Source organism: Rhinolophus sinicus, chromosome 8 (assembly GCF_057876585.1).
Source record: "Rhinolophus sinicus isolate RSI-liver-muscle chromosome 8, RSI-T2T, whole genome shotgun sequence".
NCBI lineage: Eukaryota > Metazoa > Chordata > Mammalia > Chiroptera > Rhinolophidae > Rhinolophus > Rhinolophus sinicus.
This window is the reverse complement of record NC_142508.1, coordinates 35,172,891-35,191,473: the sequence shown is the minus strand read 5'-3', so window position 1 is coordinate 35,191,473 and position 18,583 is coordinate 35,172,891. Positions and strand designations below refer to the sequence as shown.

The window sequence follows — 18,583 nt, the reverse complement described above, 5'->3', positions numbered from 1 at the left end:
CCCCAGCCCCTCCCCTGCCCCTTGTCCCTTAAAATACCCGGGATCCCTATGGCAACAGGCGCCGGGCGACAGGTGCGGGTGTTATTTACGGGTCGAGCCCGAAATAGCCCGGAGGGTGGGGGTGGGCGGCTGGGGGCGAGGCCACCGCAAGCGCAGCGCTGGTCCGGCGGCCGGGCAGTCGGCGGTGCGGAGCCTACGGTTCGGAGGATTGCGGAGCTGGGGCCGGCGCGGCGCCCAGGCAGGAGGGCGAAAGGGGTCCCTGCTCAGGAGCGTGGGGTGGGAGGCCTGCGGGAGGCGCCCGGCCTGGAGCTGAGCCTGGAGCGGTCTTGGCCGGGCAGGCCCTGGGAGCCCGGGGGAGGGGGGGCCCAGTGATCCCGAGGGGACACAGAGTCCCTTCCGGGTCCTGGCTGTCCTTTGAATCGCGGGGGACTCTGTCCCCATTTCCTGAGCCTCAGTGAGGACCACAGCCGCTCCGTCTGAGCCCAGTGGGGACCTTAGGTCCCCCTCCTGATCCCTGGGGGAGCCCTCGTCCCTTTCACTGGGCTTCACTGTGTCCCGCAGCCACCAATCCCCTCTAAGCCCCAGTGCATACTTCTGATCTTTCTTCTCTGAATGGCCAGGGAGACTCTCATCCCCTTTGCCGAAATTCCAGCAGGTCCCCAGCCCCCCTTCTCTGGACTGTGCTGTTCCCTTCTGTAAATGTTGTGGGGTCCTACTGCCTCTCTGAGACCGGGAAGGAATCGCGACTTCCCCAGAGGCTGAGCCCAAAGGAAGCCAGAAGGCTCTCCTCTCAAACACACAGAACCTCAGCTCCCTCTCCTGGGCACCCCAAACAGCCTAGTGGGAGCTCGGATCCCTTCTCCCGGGAAACCAGTTTCCTTATCGTGATCCCCCAGTGCGGACCCCTAGCGGCCCCTCAGAGCTTCAGCGGGCACTCTGTTCTCCTAGCTCTGGAGCCCTCCAGCCCTCTCCTGGGCACCCACGTTCTAGCTCAGGGGACCTTGATTTGCTGCTGGATCCCATCGTCTTTGCTGAGTTTCTGTGGGTACCCCAGGCCCTCCTCTAAACCTCAGAGGGTTCCCTAGCTGGAGGGTCTCCTTTCTTCTCTTCTGAGCCCCAGAGGCGCTCTCGGCGCCCCCATTTGGGGTTCCAGGGAGATTCAGGAATTCCCTTTTTAAAGTCCAGTGGAAACTGAGCCCCTCCCCCCTTCAGGACCCCAGGCGCTTCCCCACCCTCTCCCCGCCCCCGGGAGCACTCTCAGCTCAGCCTCCTTTGCATTGGGCCCGTCCGCCGCCGCCAGGATGATGATGTGGTCTAACTTCTTAATGCAAGAGGAGGACCGGCGAAGGGGGGCGTCTGGCCAGCGGGCTCGAGGGCAGCACAAGTCCGGGCTGTCGCCGGAGCAGGAGGGGAAGATCAAGCTGGCACTGCTGCTGACCGCGGTGGGCGCCACGCTGGCCGTGCTGGCCGTGGGCACCGAGTTCTGGGTGGAACTCAACACCTTCAAGGCCAACGACAGTGCTGTGTGCGACGCTGCCCACCTGGGGCTGTGGAAGATGTGCACCAAGCGACTGTGGCAGGCGGACGTGCCCGTGGGCAGAGAGACGTGCGGCCCCGCAGCGCTACCCGGAGGTGAGGCCGCCCCCAGGGCTTGGACCCGACAGCGAGAGAGCCCGGGTGGGAGAAAACTGTGCCCCAGAAACAGCCTGTGTTGCAGAGAGAGCCTGAGCCCCAGGGAGGGAGCTTACACCCTCAGAAAGAGCCCCAACCTACATCAACCCACGCTTTGCAACAGCCTCTTATCCGGGCACGAACCATACAGAAAGTCTGTAACCCTAGACTAGCCCCTGCCCCAAGACCAGCCTTACTCCTACACTAGCCTGCACCCCTAGAGCCTGTTCCCCAGGCCAGCCTGTGCCCTCAGATCAGCTTGTTCCCCAGGCCAGCCTGTACCCTCAGACCAGCCTGTTCCCCAGGCCAGCCTGTACCCTCAGACCAGCCTGTACCCCCAGACCAGCCTGTACCCCCAGCCCATTCTATGACTTCCAAAACTCCTGTATCTTCAGCACAGCCTGTGATCCCAGACATTTCTGTGTCCCCAGACCAGCCTGTACCCCCAGAGAGAGTCCCTAGAGAAACCTTGTGCCTCCACACATGGCCTAGGCCCTGCGACTTAGCCTGTGATTCCAGACACAGTTGGTGCCCTTAGACAGCCTGTGTACCCCAGAAACGCCCCCACCCTTTGAGACAGCCTGTGCCTGTGTATGTGCCCACACACAGCCTGTGCCTCAAGAAAGAAAGAGTCTGGGTTTGTGCTGTCAGCTTGCTTTTTTCAAACCCTAGACAGCCTGCACTCCCATCCTTTGGGCCCTGGGAGACAGACTGCTTTGACCCCCCAGCCCCAAGTAGAACCCATGCCTGTTTCCACCTACTGATTCCACCAAATCACACCTCTCACCACATACTTCTCAACTCCCTAGGGCAGCCCCCATGCTTCTCCGGAAATGTTCTCCTTCATTAACCATCCCTCTCGCCTCTAAACGCTCAGCCTGGATGCTTCAGCCTTCTCATTTTCTCTTACAGACACCCCCACACCCCTCACTTTCCCAAGAGTGGCCCTTTCACCTCTAGCTATGCCAGGGAACCATCCCCTACCTCTCAGTCTCCCTGACAGGATATGCCATGTACTTTGCTTGTAGCAGTGGGACAGCCTGTCCCCCTTGGGAACAGGATCTCATGCTACCTCTACTGACCGGAGGAAACTATCTGATACCCCTCAGGGCCCACTCATGATGTCACATGCTTGATCACCCTTATGGATCTCTAACATACTTTACCGTCCAAAGGGCTCCTATCCCTCTGGGCTCTAGAAGGGACTTCCACCCTCCTTCACTTTTCCAGACGTGGTATTGTACATCTGTGAGGTCCCAAATAGGACAAAGTGGTAGCAAAGTGGCGTGCCAAGCACCCTTTGCTGTTTGAGGTACCCACCCACTTAGCATCCAGGTTAAACATTTACTTCTGCAGATGGGTTAGTTCTCGCCCCTCAGAACCTCAAGCAGGAAGTTCCCAAATTTCTGCAACATGGGATGTTTCAGGAATGTAAATATTAAATGCTTATGTGGTGGCCAGCTCTGTTCTAGGTATGTCACATGCATTAACTCATTAATCCACACAGCAGACCTGTGAGTAGTTATTATTATTCCCATTCTATGGAAGAGAAAAATGAAAAGAAATGTAAGTGGCTCTGTCTAGCAACCAGGCTAGTCATATGGGGTTTGAACCCTGGTCATCTCTGTTCTTAGCAACTACCCTATATTGCATCTCACTGGTCCACAAAGGTGTGCTAAAGGTCCTCACTGCACTGGAGGGGATGACCCACCCCACCTCACTGTATACAAATATGATGGGGTCCCTCACATCCCTCAATATCCCCCTACTGGTCAGAAAGGACTTCAACTTCCTTACAAGGCCATTACCATCATCCCACAATCCTGATCATCTGGAGAATATGTCTCCTTGTTCATTATCAGAAATACCCCATACAGCCTACTGCCTCTTAAAGGACATTCCAAGGGGCTGCAAATGGAATATGCCATATACTCTGAGGTCAGAGACAAGATGTCCTTCATTATTAGTAGCCCAAATGGGATGCCAGACACTCCACACTCTCACACACGATGTACCACACCCACTAGATGGGACTTCACATTTCCCATGTAGATGTGGACCACGTTTCCTCCACTGACTGCTACAAACCCTGTCCTCTTCACTCTGCTACACAAAACATAAGGACTGTCACTGTTCCTGTTGGGACGGCTCATGCCCTCCTTCCCTCAGGCTTCCAGGCAGTGTCCCACACCACCTTGCCTGACTCAGTTTATCTCTTGTCCCTCCACATCCTCCTTCAAGTTGGGAAGTTCCTTCCCACTTCCCCAGACTCCCTCTTATTCTCTACCTCTCTCCTCCCTTTCCATGCCTCAATTTCCCCATCTCTAGAATAAGAGAAAGTTGAACTAGGTGAATTCTGTAGGAAGTTCTTGCTTTCAAATGCAGTTTAGAAAGTGCCTTCAAAAAAAAGTTTAGAGTTTCTTGGACCTCAAGTACACAAATTAAATGAATCATACTCATCAGTTTATGTTACAAAATCATTACCAGTTTTCACAAGATCCTTCTTGTGCTCTATTCAACATTATTCTTTTATTTCATTTCTTCCTGATTCATCTCTCTAATGTGTCGGATATGCAGCCAAGGATATGTCTTTTCCCTTGGAAAATATAGTGTTATTTTATATCTGTAGGTGTTTTAATTTACATAAACGATATTGTGCTACAGATTTTTTCCTCTTTTTGATTTTTTTTTCTCAACACTGTGTTTCTCAAATCTCTCCAAGTTGCTTTCTGATAGTCTTCCAGCTCCCTGTTATTATAAACTGTACTGCAGTGAACGTCACATATGTTCCTGAGTGTGGCTTTGTCTGGATGTATCCCCACACGTGAAAGGGATGGGTTATAGGGTATAAACATACTTCATTTCACAAAGTCTGTCAGAGTGCTTTCCAAAAAGACGAGTACAGGCATACCTGGGAGATACCGTGGGTTCGGTACCCATGCAATAAAGCAAGTCACATGAAGTTTTTGGTTTCCCAGTGCACATAAAAGTTATGTTTATACTATGCTGTAGTCTATTAAGTGTGCAATAACATTATGTCTCAAAAAATCTACATACCTTAATTTAAAAATCCTTTCTTGCTAAAATATGCTAACTATCACCTGAGCCTTCAGTGAGTCGAATTCTTTTTGCTGGTGGCGGGTCTGCCTTGATGTTGATGAAAACGCAATATCATCGAAGCGCAATAAAACGAGGTCTGCCTGTTCCAGTTTATGCTCCCAATGCTGGATAGTATCCTTTCTAATGTTTGCCAGTCTAATTGCTCTCAAGTGGCATCTCTCTGCTGATTTGAGTTGCATTTCTGTGATCCCTGGGGAGGTGGAGCATCTCTTGCTGTGCTTGTGAATTATCCAGGCTTCCTCACCTATGAATTGACTATTCATATCCTTTGCCCGTTTTTCAACTGGGTTACCTCTCTTTTCTTGCTGATCTGCAGTAGTCTTTTGTGTATTACAGACAGGAATCCTTTCTAAGAATCTCTTCTGAATCTGTTCGTCTTCTGTGGCCTATATCTTGGTGTCCTTTGTTGAATAAGGTGATTATCCATTTCTAATTCCACTGGACTCTCAACAAACCTGTATGACGGTGCCAGGAAAGAGACTATTATGTCATTTAATGGACGAAGATTCAGAGACCCCAGAGAGGTCCGTGGCGCACTCATAGCCACAGGTCTGGACCTCAGAGCTCTGGATTGGAATCCCAGCTCCTGGGTCACTGTGTGATAGCAGGTGGCTTTTATTTCTCTGAGCATCATTTTTCTCTTCTGTCTATCAGGGATACTAATGTCATATGTTTTGGCCATTGTGAGCTATGTTAAGTTCAGTCCTGAGCTTACTAGGGACCTCCATGTCCTCACCTCCCTTTTTCTCTCTCCTGCTCCCACAGAAGCCAACTGCACCTATTTCAAATTCTTCACTACGGGGGAGAATGCACGCATTTTCCAGAGAACCACAAAGAAAGGTGAGAGGTTTTCACCTAGTGGTGGGGTGGTGGTGGGGATATGCTGACCATGCTAGAGGAGTTCTTCATAGCGTTGTCCTCTTCTCTGCTTTGCCCTGGGATGGGCTCAGCTTCTATGTCCTGGGAGGTCCCATCTTTAGGGGTGGGGGTGTGTGTGTGGCAGTAGGGTCATGCTCTCCTACCCCAGCTCTGCATTCGCAACAGCTGTGTAACTTTTGGCAAGTCACGGCTCCTCTCTGTGGATGGTACTTTAACACGCCCAAAGTGTGCATCTACCACATGCTAAGCATGGCGCTGGATATTTCATTTACAAGAGCTCCATCCTTGCTACACCCTGCAGACAGGGCTTTTATCTTAACTTTCCAGATGAGAAAACAGAAGCCCACAAATGGTTAAATTTATTTTCCCCAGGAAGTAGAGAGGCAGAGGCAGGATTCAAACCCAAGTAATTCTGACTCTAAAGTAACACTGTCCTATAGAATCTTCCGTGACAATGGAAACATTCTATGTCTACTTGACCAATATGCTGGCCATTAGCCTCATGAAGCTGCTGAGCACTTGGAATATGGCAGGTGCAACTGAGGACCTGAGTTTTAAGTTTTGTTTAATTTAAATCCATTTAAAATGAAAAGGCCACATGTGGGTAGTGGCTACCACACTGGACAAGGCAGCTATAAAGACTTTACCCTTTCTACTCTAATCGCAGCCTCTCTGTCACCCCGGTACCTCAATATCCCCACCTGTAAGGGAACTGTGATCATGTCATGACCCTTATTTGATTGAATGAGATGTTGCAGCTAAGACATACAATATGGTACCTGTCACACAGTAGGTCCATAATAAACAGTGTTTCCTTACCCTCTCCACTCCTCTCCCTCTTGTCTTGGAGCTAAGTGAGCTTGGGCAAGTCACCGCGCTCCTCTGGGATAGTGAAATAATCATAGACCATTGTCGTGTGGCATATCAGGCGGGGTCTCAGCTCCCGCTCCCCACATAAGAACGCAGGATATGGTGAGGCCAAAAAGGAGCACCCAGGGAGCCACAGATGGGGGAGTCATACCACTATATTCTCGCTGGCGGCATCCGCCTCTCGCAACCCGTGCTTGCTGGCTCAGCCACCATCTTCTTACTAGCCCCCATTTTTTGCTAGTGTAGCCACAGCAGTTACATTAGTGGCCAATGGCTCACTGGTTACAGCTGATGGCCATCCAATCACAGTTGATGGCCATTTACTGCCTGAGCCAGCAGTTTTCCACGTGAGGCTGAGAGCCTGGAAACTGCACTCCTGGCTCTGTCCCCACAACCATGCATATAGAACAGCTCCTGGGTACCGGGGGCTGCACTGGACATTTTACACATGTGATTTCTAATCCTCACAGCAGCCTAAACAAATAGAGGTTTTGATCCTGATTTTGTAGAGGAGGAAACTGAGGCTCAGAGAGGTTCAGTGACTTTAACAGAGTCTTCCAGCTAGGAAGAGGCTGGGGAGAACTCTGACATGGGTCATTCCACTGTAACATACCATGGTCTTTGCCTCCCATTCCTCATCTGTAAATAAATGGTGACCAGATCGTAAGTAATCATTGGTAGTTCCCGTCGCCTTCTAATCTTGGCTGTCTTCTCTTTGCTCTGTGACTTTAGACAAATAACTGTCCCTCTCTGAGTCTTACTTCCTTCAACAGTATAAACGAAATATTGGACTGGATGATCTTCTACCTGAAAATTCTTCTCTAGTCCTGAATCTTCCATCTTCTTGGTTCCGGGTCCTTGTAGGGGAGCTCTCCCTGCTCCCTATGTCCCATGTGCTCTATTTCTTCCCTTTCTCCTCGCAGAGGTGAATCTGGCAGCTGCAGTGGTAGCAGTGGTAGGCCTGGTATTCATGGCCCTGGGATGCCTTTGTGTCATCATGGTGCTCAGCAAAGGTGCAGAGTCCCTGCTCCGAGTTGGAGCTGTCTGCTTTGGCCTCTCAGGTGAGGGTTGAGAGTCTGGAGACTGAGGCCATTGCATGCTGAGAGGTGGGATCTCCAAGCACTGTGCATGCTTAGAGGTATGGTCAAGTGCTATTGCATGCTGGGGGTAGGGTCTCCAAGCATTGCTGCATGCTAGTAGGTGGGATCTCAAGCACTGTTCCATGCTGGGAAGCACAAAGGCTGTAGTAGGCTCAAATATGAGAGGGTTCTAAGCCCTGTTGTGGGCAGGGAATTGGAGGGTCTCCAAACATTCTTTTAGGTTTGGACCTGGGGTCTGCAAGAACTGTTGCATTCTTGCAGTTGTGGGTCCAAAAAATGCTGCATCTTGTAGTTTTCACTGGACCATTTTTTTTTTTTAAACATGGATAGAAAGGTCATCAATTATACATATATTCATTTGTTAGGGCCGCCATAACAAAGTACCACAGACTGGGGAGCTTAAACAGCAGAAATGTATTTTCTCATAGTTCTGGAAGCTGGAAGTCCAAGATCTAGGTGTTGGTAGGGCTGGTTCTTCCTGACGCCTCTTTCCTTGGCTTGTAGATGGCAGTTTTCACCCTGTGTCCTCACATGGCTTTCCTCTGTCTCCTAATCTCCTCTTCTTGTAAGTGCACAAGCCATATTGGATTAGAGCCCACTAATGACCTCATTTTAATTTAATGATTTCTTTAATGACCGTGTCTCCAAATATACTGTATTTTGCAGTGTATAATGTGCACCCACATTTTTGGCCCAAACTTTCAGGGAAAAACATCTTTCGTTTTAATTTTTTTATTTAAATTTTTATTTGTTTTAATTTAGGCACTTGTTTTTTGTATCATAAAGGAATTTTAGCATTTATTTTTTAACATATTATAGTACACGAAATTTTATGTAACAAATAGTTACAAAACACAAGAACAGAGACAAGGTACAAGAAATTTTTATGTACTGGTAATTTACGCTTTTTACTCATCATAGAAGGTCGAGAACTCTTCATTGTTGCAAGTTCGTCATAAGTTCAACAAAACTGATATCGTATTCCAGGTATTATTTTGCATATGGATATCGTTATTGATTTCTAGAGTTACACTTTTAACTCATAAGCATATATAAAAGGATTAAAAACATTTATATAGAAACAGAATTAGTACTACCCATGTATAATGCACATCCTTATTTTCCCCTCACAAATTTGGGCAAACAAGTGCACATTATACACGGCAAAATGTGGTGTGTATATTCTGAGGCACAGGAAGTTAGGTCCCAACACATGAACTTTGGGGAGGACACAACTCAGCCTACAATAATACATTTACCTGATTATTGTCCATTTTTCCTTCCAGGACCAAGCACCAGGAGAACAGGGCCTTTGTTAGTCTCATTTATATATTTTATGTATATTTTATAATGAGAGTTCAGTTAAAATCTGTTGAATGAATGAAAGATGCATGAGTTAACAGAAGAATAGAGGGCACTAGATAAGGTCTCCTTCTCTTCCAGATGTTTTTGCACCTCCAGTGCCCTAACGCTGAGCTGTGTGAGGCTCATAGAGGAGCCATTGAACTATGGTACACAAACTCCAGGCTGCATTCTTCAGGCCCCTGATTAAAAACCGTGGGCGAACTGGAGTGCAAGGAGGAAGGATGCTCAGGGACTGAGGATAAGGCCAGACTCCAGGGTCTGAGACGGGGGTAGCTAGGATCCATGACCATAGGTGACCATCACATGGTCCTATGTGATCTGACCCCTGCCCACCTCTGCACTTCCATTGCCCATTACTCTCTCCCTGCTCTCTCTCTTTGCTCTGGCACACTGACCTTTCTTTTCCTCAGACACACTATACTCCATCCTACCACAGACCTTTGTAGCAGCCATCACTTCTGGTTGCAACAACCGTCGCTAATTTTGTGCATGGCTGGCTTCTTTTCATCCTTCAGGTCTCAGCTGAAATGGTTTTTCCTAAGGATGCCATCTAAAGTCCCCACCCTGGATGTCACTCCCTTTCCCATCACCCTGTTTTTATCTCCTTCCTAGCATGTATCACTCTCTGAAATTCTCTTGTCTGCTCGTGTGTTTACCTGGCAGCCTGTAGGCCAGCGATGGCCCATAACATACTCTCATTGGTAGGCAATATGTAAAGATTTCTCTGAGCCAATATTTAAAGGTTGGGTGAATTCCTATAAAAGTCATCATCATTTTAAAATGTTGTCTATTCATGACAAATCAGATGTGGCAAATGAGGTCCCCATTTTTGAAGGGCTGCAGTTGGCTGGAGCTGGGTTCTGTTTGCTCTGTCACTGTTCTCACCACACCCACCTGCTTCATTATTTATACTTTCTCATCGCCTCCTGTAGGCATTTGAGTATTTCGGACCTTGGTTTATTTGTTTGCTATCTGTCTCCTCCATGAGGTTACGTTTTTTGTCTGTCTTGTTCTTTTTTTTCTTTCTTTTTTTTTCTTTTTATTACACCAGCATTACAACTTGGCTTAACTGCCTTTGTTTTCATTTTGTGATCCATCTTTTCCACCCCCAACTTTGATGGATAGAAATTGTATATATTTAAAATATACAACATGATGTTTTGGTATACATATACATCATAAAATGATCACCTCAATTAAGCTAGATGATGTCACATGGTTAACTTTTATTGTGTGTGGTGAGAGCACTTAAGATTTATTCTCAGCAAATTTCAAGCATAGCACAGTGTTGTTAACTATGGTCACCATGCTGTACGTCAGACCCCCAAAACTTACTCATCCTGTAACAGGAAGTTTGTGCCCTTTGATCAGCATCTCCCCATTTCCCCCACACAGCCCCTGGCAACCACCATTCTACTCTGTGTTTCTTTGAATTTGACTATTTTAGATTCCACTATCACTCTTTACAATAGCCTTGATGAAGTCTTATTTTGACTTTTGCGATTCTGAGTTTCTGGGTTTTCTTTTATTTAAGCAGTAAAATACATATAACATAAAATTTACCATTTTCAAGTGTCCAGTTTTGTGGCATTAAGTACATTCACATTGTTGTGCAACCATCACCACCATCCAGAACTGACCCTCTGTCCCCATTAAACATGAATTCCCATTCCCCTCCCACAGCCTGGGGCATGCACCATCCAGCCTTCTGTCTCTCACAATCTGAGTCTTGTTCCTTCTGTCTCTCCAGCTTCCCAAACTGTACCTGTCATACAGTATATAGTGCTTAGTAAGTAGTTGTTGAATGAATGAATGAGGGGATGCATGGGGTCCCCCAGGTTTTTTGCTTGAGGAGCATGTGATGGGGTGTATTGGGGGAGATGCTCAGAACCAAGTTGGGGTCCCCAAGGGTCCGAGTGCCATGTGTGTGCTCCTTCTCCAACAGGCCTGCTGCTCCTGGTCAGCCTGGAGGTGTTCCGGCATTCTGTGCGAGCCCTGCTGCAGAGAGTCAGCCCGGAGCCTCCCCCAGCCCCAGCCCTGACCTACGAGTACTCCTGGTCTCTGGCCTGTGGTGTGGGGGCCGGCCTGGTCCTGATGCTGGGAGGTGGCTGCTTGCTCCTGCTCACCCTGCCGCCCTGGCCCTGGGGCTCACTCTGTCCCAAGCAGGGGCACAGGGCCACCTAGAGCCACTGTTGTGCTTTCTCTAAGCTCCTTCCAAACCCTTCTTTCTCCACTATCCTCTCAAAATCTTTTGCCCCACGTCCTGGAGAAAGTGGGTTCTCCCTGCTCTGGGGCCCACGTTGTTTGCACAACCTGCCTCTTGTGTCCTTATCTTTTCCTGCTGTAAATATGTGTATTTCAGTGGCTGAATTGGGGTCGCTTGGGGGTGGGATGGGGAGAGGCTTTTTGCAAACGAGGGTCCCCAGGGAAGGCTGGCAAGGACCTGATGGGGTAACAAGGGATGGGGGAAGATTAAGTCAAGGGGTGTTGGGAGGGAATTGGACCTATTCATTTGTCAGATCTGGATGCATTGACTTGTGGGAGAGACTACTTCTGACTAATCTGAAATTTGGGGAAATGGGAGAGTGAGGGGGGGGGAGAATGTCTGGGTCTGACCTTGCTGTGGTCTGTTTTGGGATTAAAGGTTTGGAAATTTAACAACTTTGATTTGGAGTCCATTTGTGATGTGATTGTGCATTCTGGGGTAGAGAAAAATGACCCCCTGTGCTCCCCAGAAACATGCTGCATGCTACTTATCAGCCCCCAAGTCACATGTCAATGAACCCACAGAGTGTGAGGGAAAACTGAATCATTATGAATGCAAACTTTGTTATGGGTTGAATGTGTCCCTTCCAAAAAGATATGTTGGTGTCCCTACCCCCAAGACCTTGGAATGTGACCTTATTTGGATACTGGGTCTTTACAGAGGTAACCAAGTGAAAATGAGGTCATTAGGGTGGGTCCTAATCCAATCTGACTGGTGTCCTTACAAGAAGAGGAGATTAGGACAGAGACCCGCACAGAGGGAAGAGATACAGGAAGAAGACAGCATCTACAGCCCAAGGAGAGAGGCCTGGCACAGGTTTTCCTTCAGAGCCATCAGAAGGAACCAGCCCTGTGACACCTTGATATCAGACTTCCAGCCTGAGATCCATGAGAAAATAAATTTCTGTTGTTTAAATCACCCAATCCGAAGTATTTTGTTATGGCAGCCCAAGCAGACTAATACAGATTTTAGTATTGGAAAATGGGGTGCTATATACCAAATACCAAAAAATGTGGATGTGGCATTGGAATTGGGGAGTAGGTAGGGGCAGGAGGAGTTTTGAGGTGCATGATGGGAAAAGCCCAGATTGTCTTGACAAGACTGTGGTAAGAATATGGACATGGAAGGAAATTCTGAGGAGGGCTCAGAAAGAAACGAGGAGAGCTGTAGAGACCGTGTCTGTTATCGTACAGAACACATTTATCGTGTGAGCATAATGTTCGTAGAAGCAGGAATAACAGCACTCACAGTTACCAGTTAACTGTGATGAGCGCCTTGTGACGGGTGTTCCGAGTCCGTCAGGCCCAAGGGCCTGCCTCCTCCCTCATGAAGACTGATGTATGTATTTCAACTCAGAAATCACAAATGGAACGAATTTTTCCATTAGATAGGTATCACTGAAGACGACCTGTTATCTCTCAAAGGCCAAAGTCTCTTAAACATTGAAAAATATTTAAAATATGGACTATGTGCTGGTTTATGAATACAAACGTATTCATATTCTGAGTTCAATCCTCTTCAAAGTTCTATAATTATAAATTATAAATATAATTATATAGACTATTATATAGAATATAGAATGTCATACATTATATTATATTATTACACCAGTATTATAATAGTATATAATTATTATCAACAGATTATTACATCAATATTTCAGATATATCAGTATATTCTCTTAAGCATTTCTATATTTAATTATAAGTTATAAATGCAATTATTTGTTATATATAATTTAACATCAGATATAATAATCTTTATATAAGACATTATATTATATTAATATCCTATAATATATAAATATTATAGCATTCATATTACATATATGTAACAATATTTATACAATATAACATTGTATTATATAAATGTTATAATATTTATGATATAACATGTTACATAATATTTACATATTATATCATATTGTATTATAACGTATTGTTATATTACATAGATATTAAAACATATTACATAAATATTATAACATTTATAATGTAGTTATAAATCGTCCCAGGGTTGCAAGTGGCTTCCTCTCCGAGGAGATCATTTTGAACCTAGGAAACGTGAGGATCCCTTTTGCGCCTGTCTCAAGTTCAGTGCTGAGTCTTTGGCAGGACACTCTTTTCATTTCTTATGCACTAAAGTCAGCATTGTGCTGAGGACCCTGAGGGGAGAGAGCTGGGGATGTGTGTTCACTTCTTCATTGAACAAGTAGAGGCTGCGTATGGCAGGGGTTGAGAATGTGGGCTGTGAACACAGTGTAAAACCTGGTTTCACATTGCACAGCTGGAACAACTTGCTTCATTTCTTTGTGCCTCTGTTTCTTCCTGACTTTCGAGAGCTCATCGCAGTACTTACCTCCTATAGTCCTTGTGAAGAGTAAGTGCCCTAATAATCCCTGCAAAGCTCCAGAAAATTGTCTGGCGCATGGTCATAACTCCATCAGTCTTGCTGCTATTATTATTTATCAAGTGGCACTTTGGGCTCTGCATACAGTAGAGAATCAAAAGGGACCCCCGATGAGCTGACAGTGTGGTGATGGAAACAGATATTAATCACATAATCACACTAATGAATGTGTAATTATAAACTGAGATAAGTGCTAGGAACAGGGATCGTCAACAATTTATTTTTCTACTTGACTTTGTGCCCAGCCAGCTCAGGGAAGCCCCAAGAGATGTCTGCCCGGGGAGGGGCCTCTGCTCTTGGGGGAATGGCTCTTTGTCCAGTGGGGTTTTCCCTGAGCGTCCTCTTTCCTAGCCGGGATATTTATGGACTTCCCAGAAGTGGGAGAAGGGAGTAGAGACCGCTCAAAGACAAATAGCTGGAATCGCATACTACTATGAGATATTTTTAAACATGCATCTGTTCACCTTATTTTTCGAAGTGAAGGAAAATAGACACTTCTTTTTTTATAATTTTTTTCCATTACAGTGACATACAATATAATATTAGTTTCAGATGTACAACATAGTGACTAGACATTTATAAAACTTACGAAGTGATCCCCCAGGTAAGTCTGTACCCACCTGACACTATACATAGTTATTACCATATTATTGACTATGTTCCCTGTGCTGTACTTTAGAGCCCTGTGACTGTTTTTAAAACTGCCAGTTTGTACTAAAATAGCCGCGTCTTGAAATCTACAACCCTTCTTTTCCTTTTTCTATACACTTTAAAACTTTTTTGAACATAATTGCAAACTAATAGAGAAGTTGCAAGAGTCAAAACAGTACACTGAAGACCCACATGCTCTTTACTCAGATCCACCAATTGTTAACATTTTACCCCACATCAAAGTGTGTCTTTTTAAAATTCAACTTTTATTTTTAAATGTGAAATGCATCATATATGCAAAAGAGTGTTTAAAGCCCAACATCCTATTTAAATAAGTCAAATCAAAACCACTCATTTTCTCAGCTAAGAAAAAGAACAAGTATCTTGGAAGCTGCTGCTATGTCCCTCGCCGACATCCCCACCTCAACATACAACTCTGATACATAACCAACCACAGCCCGAATTTTGAACAAATCATTCTCTTGCTTTTCCTTACAGTTTTACAAACTATAATTCTATTATTTTTTAAAAGTGTTTCATTTGGCTTATCTTTGAATTTCATGTAAATAGAATCTTACTGTATATATTTTTCTGTGTAATGTTTGTCGTTTTTTTTTCTAAGCCCAGAGAAGAAGATTGAAACTCCTGGCCAGAGGGCTGGATAAGACCCACAGACACGTTTTTGTCTTTTCCTTCACAATGTTTGCAAAGTTATTTAGTTAAATTCATGTAATGTAAAATTAACCATTAACCATTTTAACTGAACAATTCAGTGGCATTTAGTACATTTAGCACATTCACAATGCTATGCAACCATCACCTCTATGTAATTTCAAGAAGACATTTTCATCACCCCAAAAGGAAATCCCATACCCATCAAACCATTACTCTCCATTGTCCCCTCCTCACAGCCCCCAACAACCGCTCATCTGCTTTTTGTCTCTATGGATTTATCTCTTCTGGATGTTTCATATAATTGAAAACAGGTGTTCAGACAAATACTTTCACGTGAATGTTCCTAACAGCACTATTCACATAGCCCAACGAGAGAACAACTCAGATGTCCATCATCGGATGAATGGCTAAATCAAATGGGGTGTATCCATACAATTGGAATATTATTGGTCCACAGAAAGGAATGAGGTACATGCATCATTGTGGATAAACCTCGAAAACAAATTGATTTTTGAGTTAATGTCCCATCTTTAAACATCAGAAGATTTTCCCATCAAAATCTGGGTTTCCAGGTTCCGTTGAAAAAATTGCAACTGGCAACATGGTAGCCATAATTAATTGCCTATGCAGAGAGGGTGCTGCTCCTGGAGTGCTGTGGGGCCCACGCTCCAACGAAGAGTGTGGTGAGGATGCCCATTTCTCACTTCGATCTTCAAGAGGGGAAAAGCTTCAAAGGACCACTCCGAGTACTTAACATGGGTTGAGGGGTCGGGCCCGGAGAAGCATGGGATCCGGCTTGTTTGAAACATCTCAAGGGCTCAAGATTGTGGCTGACAGCTCTGAAGACACTCAGGGACAACCTGGAGAGAGGAGAGGGAGGGGGGAGGTAGGAAGGATGGAGAGGGAGGGGAAGAGGGGGAGAGAAGAAGAAGAGGAGGGGGAGGGGGAGAGGAAAGGGTAGGAAGAGAAGGCGAGAGGGAGGGAGGCAGAGAGAGGGAGAAAAAGAGGGAGAGAGAGAAAATGAATCAGGTGTCTTATATCCTTTCCATTAGCGCCACCTGGAGGTGGTAGGTGAACCCTGCAGAGAAGTTGGAAATGAACTGATGGACCCCCACAGATTGAGTCAGTCGTCCTGGGTGACTAACTGGAGAAGACGCATTTACAGGCGTCGAGAATTATAATAATTGCAGGTGAGAGACTTCAGGCTTGAGAGAGATGGGGAGGAGGAGTAGAAGCTCCAGTTGGGGAAAAAACCAAAAGCTGACCATGTCCACTGCAGCTGCAGGCAACCTGCCAAAAACATTTCCTGCCCATGTGACTAAAGAGAAAACACACACCACAGTGACTGTAAGTCTTTAAAGGTCATAAGACTTACCTTAGGTGTCCCCAAAAGGCACAGGTAGACTCATGAGGTGGGTGTAATAAGGGAATGGAGGATAAGGGAAAAAAGTTGTTTTCTGAATCACTGTAATTATCATACCTACATCTTTACAACGCACATGCTTACAATTAGGGTGACCAACTCGTTCAGATTTTACCGGGACATTCTCAGTTTTAGCCCTAAAATTTCTGGAAATTTCTCATTCTCACATCCTGGGAATCCCCCCCATCCCAGAAAAATTGGGAGTTAGTCATACAGGTCACAGCAACCCTGTACCTGTTTATGACGAGGACATAGAGTCCCAGAGATTTTAAGAAGTCTTCCCAAGCTCACATAACTCCCAACTTACATCTGACACTGTCTGAGAACAACGGCCTCTCGTTCCTTCAGTAATTCTTGGCCTGTTCTCCGCATAGCCCATGTGGACGGCACAAGTTAAGAAAACAAAACTGGACGGCACTCGGTACTGCATTCGTGATTTCAGAAAATAAATAGTCAGGGATCCCTTCGCTCAAATTAAAGACCACTATAGTAATTTAAGGAGGATGAGTACTAGAATGGATGTCCATGAACAATTTCTATCAGGGTCATCGGTTTTAATAATACTTGTCAAGACTCTGGATCAAAACAGAATCCCTTCTCAAAGTAGCTTAGACACAAAGGACTTTTTTTGGGATTTGTGTTTTGTTTTCTTTTGTTTTTGGTGCAGAGGGTTCCAAGAATGATTGAACAAGAAAGCTGCAAGGAGCGAAGGGAGGCTGAGTTTTGGAAGCAATTAGAACCAAGAAAACAGGAGCTGAAGGCACTATCACTCCCATCTCCTTTCCCAGATGCTGTCTGAGTCATCTTCGTGTTTCTTCCTCCATATGGTGAGACAGACAGATGGTTGCCAAGAGCTCCCAAGTTTTAGAGAGAATGACTTCTGTGGCAAGAGGACAGAGATAGTGCACTCCCACTTTGCTACTCCTCAATGTGACCTTGTTAACCTCGTGCTGGTGAGGAGAGGAGAGCAAGTGGATTCCTGCTCAGATGTGCCATTCCTGGGAGCTTCGGGCTGAAGTGAGATGCTAACATCATCAGCCTCATGGGTGTGCATCCAGTGCAAATGGGACCTCGCATTCAGAAGGGGAGCCTGTGTTTGGGGTTTAATGCTCAGCAGTTGTCACCTTGAAGTTGTTAATCATTTATCTTTGTATCTGTGTTTTGTTAATGAATTCTGGTAGGACAATGGAGCATATGCGGGGGCTTGGAGCTGGGTTTATGCATGGCCTTGCCTCCTGCTCCCTCCCCACTTCCCTAGATTAATCTGTTCCAGCCACTGAAACAAAATACTACAGACCCTGCGGCTTAAACAGAAATTTATTTTCTCCCAATTCTGGAGGCTGGAAGTCTTGAGATCCAGCAGGTTTGATTCCTTCTGTCCCATGCCTCTCTCCAGACTCAGAGAAACAAAGAAAGTGGGAGAATCCAGGACAGGCCAGGGCCCAAGACTCAAGAGGTCTCTTTGCTCTTGGCGCCCTGTACCCCCTTCTCAACCCAGAGTCCTTCACTGAATTTCTGATGTGACTCAGGCTGCAAAAGCAAAACCACAGGGTGCAAAGCTCCACACAAAACAGGCCCCATCCAAGTTGTACAACCAGCTGGAACTGTTTCCAAAGAGATAATGTTGCCCCCCCGCCCCCAGCAAAACCATATCCTACGTGCTTGGATGTGGATGGATGACCCCAGAGGCTTAGCAGGTCAAAGACAGAAAGGACCCCAGAAACCAGTCCTGTTTGTTTGCCACTTTTACAGATCCAGGAACTGAGAAAGGGACAAAAAAAGTCTTCCCGTGCACCCTAGCACACATATTCTTAGTTTAAATTAAATTCTCCTGGTAATTTGTTCAGATTTCAAAAATCACTGTTCTAGAACACGGGTTGGCCAACTACCGTGTTTCCTCAAAAATAAGACCTAGCTGGACAATCAGCTCTAATGTGTCTTTTGGAGCAAAAATTAATATAAAACCAGGTATTATATTATATTATATTATGTAATTATATAATATTATATATATAATTGTATTATATTATATATTATAATTATGTTATCGACCCGGTCTTATATTATAGTAAAATAAGACTGGGTCTTATATTAATTTTTGCTCCAAAAAGGTCCGGCCAGGTCTTATTTTTGGGGAAGCACAGTATGGACCAC

At 45.8% G+C, this 18,583-nt stretch overlaps 1 protein-coding gene across 2 annotated transcripts; it reads left to right on the top strand.

The window, feature by feature from the left end:
• The first annotated feature begins 137 nt into the window (after positions 1-137).
• CACNG6 (calcium voltage-gated channel auxiliary subunit gamma 6) lies at positions 138-12,096 on the top strand. Of its 2 annotated transcripts, XM_019715932.3 has the most exons (4): positions 141-1,632; positions 5,557-5,631; positions 7,464-7,601; positions 10,951-12,082. In XM_019715932.3, exons 1-4 carry the CDS (start codon positions 1,302-1,304, stop codon positions 11,187-11,189), a joined length of 783 nt encoding a protein of 260 aa, XP_019571491.1. In that variant the 5' UTR covers positions 141-1,301; the 3' UTR covers positions 11,190-12,082. The 2 variants fall into 2 exon arrangements, with proteins under 2 accessions (XP_019571492.1, XP_019571491.1); XM_019715933.3 differs by lacking the exon at positions 7,464-7,601 and having other exon boundaries at positions 138-1,632; positions 10,951-12,096.
• Positions 12,097-18,583: the final 6,487 nt, after the last annotated feature.

Excerpts from the sequence above, each read along its gene's own strand:
- CACNG6 (XM_019715932.3), top strand. The coding sequence starts at position 1,302 with ATGATGATGTGGTCTAACTTCTTAATGCAAGAGGAGGACCGGCGAAGG. Across the intron at positions 5,632-7,463 it reads CCAGAGAACCACAAAGAAAG|AGGTGAATCTGGCAGCTGCA; the intron begins GTGAGAGGTTTT and ends TTCTCCTCGCAG. Across the intron at positions 7,602-10,950 it reads TGTCTGCTTTGGCCTCTCAG|GCCTGCTGCTCCTGGTCAGC; the intron begins GTGAGGGTTGAG and ends CTTCTCCAACAG.